Raw genomic sequence first — 4,770 nt, 5'->3', positions numbered from 1 at the left:
TTTTTTTTTTTTTACAATTTATCTTAGATATTTTGTAGTGGTGACAGAAAGTTCACACACTAATAGTTCTCAGGCAGTACAGCAATAAAGATACATCAATGGCAAACAAGTTTATTCTGCCAAAGCAGTCAAGTCTAAGACTCTGCATCTCAGGCACAGCTCAGGTGCAGGTGGGGAACCAGTCTGACAAACAGGCAAAGCTGAGTGAAAGTGTGCACCACGGAGAAAAAGAAACAGACAAGTCTCCTGGCCTATCTCTATATTCCTGGACAGAAGAGTCATTCACTTTCCACTCTGGGTCAGGAACTCTGGAGAAGGCTCTAGTCTTCTCTCTCATCCAAGTGAAGCCCCCCAGCCTTTCCTCCCAAGTCACCATCAGAACAGCCATCCTGCCCTCCAGAGATTCCATGGAACCAAGTTCCATGGGCTCCAGGGCCCCTGGGCAGCTACAAACTGGAGGGTGATCTAGGGTTAGATCCACTCCGGCCAGGGCTACAGCCCATTTGTGCCGGCTCCAGACAGAAGAATCTTCCAGAGAGAAGAACTTCCTTTGTGCTTATACTGCAAATAGAAAGCTCAATAAGAGTCCAAGGACAGTAACTTCAGATCATAACTCCAGAGGCAAGAATGTGTCTTCTCCAGGCTCACCCTGTTAAAGCTCGAATTTGTAAGGAACCCAGGCAAAACTCTCCCTGGCACTCGGCCCTGTGCACTGCATTGCAGGGGGTGGGAGGGACCAAGACCGGGCACTGATTTGACAAAGGCTGTTCCTGTGTATTTCATGGGTACTAAAGGAAGGGAAGAGGAGAAGGTGACCTGCGCTCTGTTCCACCTGCGGGCCATGAGAGGAGACAGGGCCACCAGCTGATCCAAATGCTCGCTGCCCTACTGGTAACTGATGTCATCTGTATCTATCACAAGGCTGCAGGAGCAGATGCCCAGCCCTCAGTGGACATCTTCCTGCTTCCTGGGCCACTGGGGCAGGGAGGGGTGGTCTCTCGTGGTCTAGGGTAGTAGGGGAAGAATTGCCTAGCCAGAAAATCATCAGCCTTGAAAACTAGAGATCAAAAATTCCAGCCCCAGCTGGGTATGGTCGCACACACCTGTAACCCTAACACGTGGGAGGCTGAGGCAGGAGGATTTGAAGCCAGCTGGGGCTACATAGTGAGTTCAAGGCCAGCCTGCACTACGTTGGGAGATCCTGTCTCAAAAAACAAACAGCAAAAAATACCAGCCAGGGCAGCCTATCCTTGCCTCGCACCCATCAGTATTCTCTTGCTCCGTGGTAGCTACTCTGTAAGGCAGGTAAAGCAATGATAGGCCGACTGGGGCTGGCATTTTTGGCCTGTGATTTTCAGTGCTGATTATGCTATAGTTGTGGGGGTGCAGTAGATATAAATCCACATGCTCAAGTGAGTAAAAGCAGGGGAAAGAAGGAAAGAAACATCAACTCTCCGGGCTCTGGGTTTAGACACTGGCTGAGCATTTGAACAGATCCGTGTCATTTAATAGGCACCTTCCTAGGGCAGGTCTGTCTAACCTCTGTTCTTTCCTTCTCTACCTCATTCCTCATCTAGTCCCAGCCCTTCAAGTAGGAGAGGAAGCAGGAGCTGGTCCATCAGGAGGGGAGGGAGGGAGAGACAGAGAGGTAAGGAGATCCTAAAATGTAAGTAGGGGAGACCTATGTTGCTAAGAACAAAGGTGGGGTGGGTGGGGCAGAAATGAGGAAAATAAGCACCAGTGTAAGGGCTGGACTATTGGAGAATCAAGACAAATGAAAACAATCTTGTCTTTGAGGGACTATAAAGACTGAGAGAAAATGGAATAAAAGCCAGGTAGGAGATTGTCAGGCTTCTATACTCAGAACTATAGTCACGGGGAAGATGGAAAAATGGAAAAAATAGGCACAGTGGTACGTGTAATCCCAAAATGTGGGAGGCTAAGGCAGGATGACCACAAGTTCAAGGCCAGCCCAGGCAAATTATCAAAAGGTCTCAAAATAAAAACAGAAAAGACTGGGGATGTTGCTCAGGGCAAAAGCCTGAGGTTCAATCCTGAGGACCACAAAAAATAAAAACTGAAAAAGGAAAATGGACAGAGACACACCACCTGGGAAGGCCAATCACACAGGGCCACGACCCCTCTCCGACACGTGCTCCTCTACACTCGGGGTGAAGTCTGTGGCTCTGGCTCGGGGCCCCATCCTATCCGCCAACTCCTCACGGTATCAGGCAGGGCTTGCAGATGGAAGGACTCAGTCTCCAGAGTGCTGCTAGCAATCAGTCTCTGGAACCAAAGCAAGGCCACAGGTGACATTCTGAGGGAGCCTCAAGACTCACTGGATCTCGGGAAGAGGAAAAAGCAGATCCGTGTCCTGAATCACACGCTAGAATGAGTGTCCAAATCTCAGTGGTACATCCAGGCCAGAGTACGGGGTGGGGACCCTTCTGGCGGTCACCCCGACAGGAGCACAGCCAGTCCCTGCAGATTCCCCACCTTTTCAGAGCTCAGGTCGCCCGCTTCCTGGCACAGGACACCTGCCACGTCATTATTAAAGAGAAAGCGCCTTATGTCCGGCTGTGCTGGAAGGGGTCTCTGGCCAGCGCTTCACCCCTGCACTGACGTCCAAAGACCACATTCGCCCCCATTCGCTGGTCCCAAGATGAGCGGTTCCAATTTCCTCATTAGGGACTCCTTGGAGAATAAAGGTACACATTTTCTTGCCCAAAGGGCACGTAGGCACTTTAAATATTTCCCACACGGTGGATAAGCCCGCATGTAAGGCTGCCTGTTTTTAGGGGCCCTGTCTCCTGGCCACTACCCCTTCAGCAGGCATCGGGCAGAGCCCCGACCTGTAAGATGGCTGCTGCAGGCTGGACTGAGGCTCAGCCTCTACTGCCCTCCGATGGCCAGAGGAGAGAGACCAGGGTACCGCGGCTTCATTTCCTGCAGACGTTGGAAAGGAGCAGTTTCTGCCCCCAAATGCTGGGGCAGAGAACCGTCAGGGCCCCTGTAGCAGGTTTAGCCTTCCTTGGGGTGGGCTGGGCACAGGGGGCCCGCGGGGCCCCACAGGAAGTGACCACAGCACAGCACAGCACAGCACAGGCGTTAGGTGTGGGCTCACAGGCGGATATGGCCCCAGGCCTCAGACCCTGCCGCCGGGTCCCCTAGGCCACTGGGTCCCTGAGGCCGCCGGGTCCCCGAGGCCAGTCCGCCCCACTGAGGACGACTGCACAGGGGCTGAGAAGGCCAGCGCCTGGACAGAATGCCACAGTATTTGTGACACACGTGTGTTCTCAGGGGACTGTGGAAACATGGAAGAAGGGACAAAACTGGGGCGTGAAAGATCAGGCACTGAGTGCCAAGGCCACCTAGTAGTCCTCGCTCCCATCCTCCTCTTCCACATAGTCCGCGGCCACATCTTCATAATCTTTCTCCAGGGCAGCAAGGTTTTCGCGGGCCTCGAAGAAGTCCGCTTCCTCCATGCCCTCGCCCACGTACCAGTGCACAAACGCCCGCTTGGCAAACATCAGGTCAAACTTGTGGTTGAGGCGACACCAGGCCTCGACAATGGCTGTGGTGTTGCTGAGCATGCAGACGGCGCGCTGCACTGGGGCGAGGTCACCCCCGGGCACCACGGTGGGGGGCTGGTAATTGATGCCAACCTAAGAAGAAACACAGCAGTCTGAGCGGTGCTCAGCACGTCCTGCGAGGGGTCTGCCCCGGACACTGTGACTGGGAATCGCAGTCACTGGGTATTTGGCGTTTGCCCACTTTAAGAAACAGAGAGAGAGAGAGAAGACCACAACTGCAAGGAAACAGACAAATCCAGACGTGGGACATTCTATGGGACAAAGTCACTGCCCAGAAATAGGGGGAAATGGGCATAGTGGTCACCTATAATCTCAGAACTCGGAGCGGCTGAGGCAGGAGGGTCACAAGTGTGAGCCCGGCCTGGGCAATGTAACAAGACTCTGTCTCAAAAGAAAAAATAAAAAGGGCTTAAAATAAAAATAAAAATGGCTCAGTGTGAAGGCTGTGGGTTTAATCTGTAAAACAAAGATGGGGTAGAGGGTTTCACATGCAAATTAAGAGAGAAATAAGTAAAATGCCTGGCCCTTGATTAGATCTTCATTTTAAAAACCGACTAACAAAACATTATGGCAACTGCTAAAGTTTGTATCTTGATAAGTATGCTCATCTAGGGGAAGTACTATTAATTTTTTTAGGCATGAAAATGGATGGATGTGTGGTATAACTACATTGGTGGGTTTGCATGGGTCAGCGAAGCAAAAACAAAGGGAACAGATTTCGATGTGAAATCTCAGGTGTGGATATGTGGGTCTTAGCTCTACCAGTGTCTGTGCTTTCCTACTCTTTCTTTTCTTTATTTTTTGGTACCGGGGATTGCGAGGCAGGTGGTGGAACTCCTGAGCCAAATCCCCGGCCCGCTTTCCTATACTTTAGAAAATTAGCTTTAACAACGTAAAACTCTGAAAACCCCCAGCTATATCTAAACTTAACCTACTTAAATACAGGCCTATCCAGAACGCAGCACATTAAATGCATTTCCTATTCAGTTCTCCCTCACCCACTCATAAAAAATGGTCAGCCTGCCATGAAGGCTCCTGGGCAGCAAGCGTACCACTTCCTGCCAGCCGCCGGCCCTTCCTCTGGGGGCTCCAGCTCTTCCTAAGTGGAAGCGGACGCTCCGCCCCCGGCCCTGCCCCAGGATCTCCGGCAGAACAGCTCTTCACCACTAGCAGGCGC

The 4,770-nt window shown here is 51.8% G+C and overlaps 1 protein-coding gene across 1 annotated transcript in view; it reads right to left on the bottom strand.

Annotated features, from left to right (window-relative positions):
* Positions 1 to 1,180: 1,180 nt before the first annotated feature.
* The window catches only part of LOC104876900 (tubulin alpha chain-like), a 4,538-nt gene continuing 948 nt past the window's right edge, over positions 1,181 to 4,770 (bottom strand). The window contains exon 2 of the mRNA XM_033761970.1: positions 1,181 to 3,665. Within this exon, the coding sequence (XP_033617861.1) occupies positions 3,372 to 3,665 (294 nt within the window). The 3' untranslated portion in view covers positions 1,181 to 3,371. The remainder of the gene's footprint in view (positions 3,666 to 4,770) is intronic.

Source organism: Fukomys damarensis, unplaced genomic scaffold (genome assembly GCF_012274545.1).
Source record: "Fukomys damarensis isolate Sample0158 unplaced genomic scaffold, DMR_v1.0_HiC HiC_scaffold_11, whole genome shotgun sequence".
Classification (NCBI taxonomy): Eukaryota; Metazoa; Chordata; class Mammalia; order Rodentia; family Bathyergidae; genus Fukomys; species Fukomys damarensis.
The sequence above is the reverse complement of the archived record's forward strand: the minus strand, read 5'-3'. Positions and strand labels throughout refer to the sequence as shown.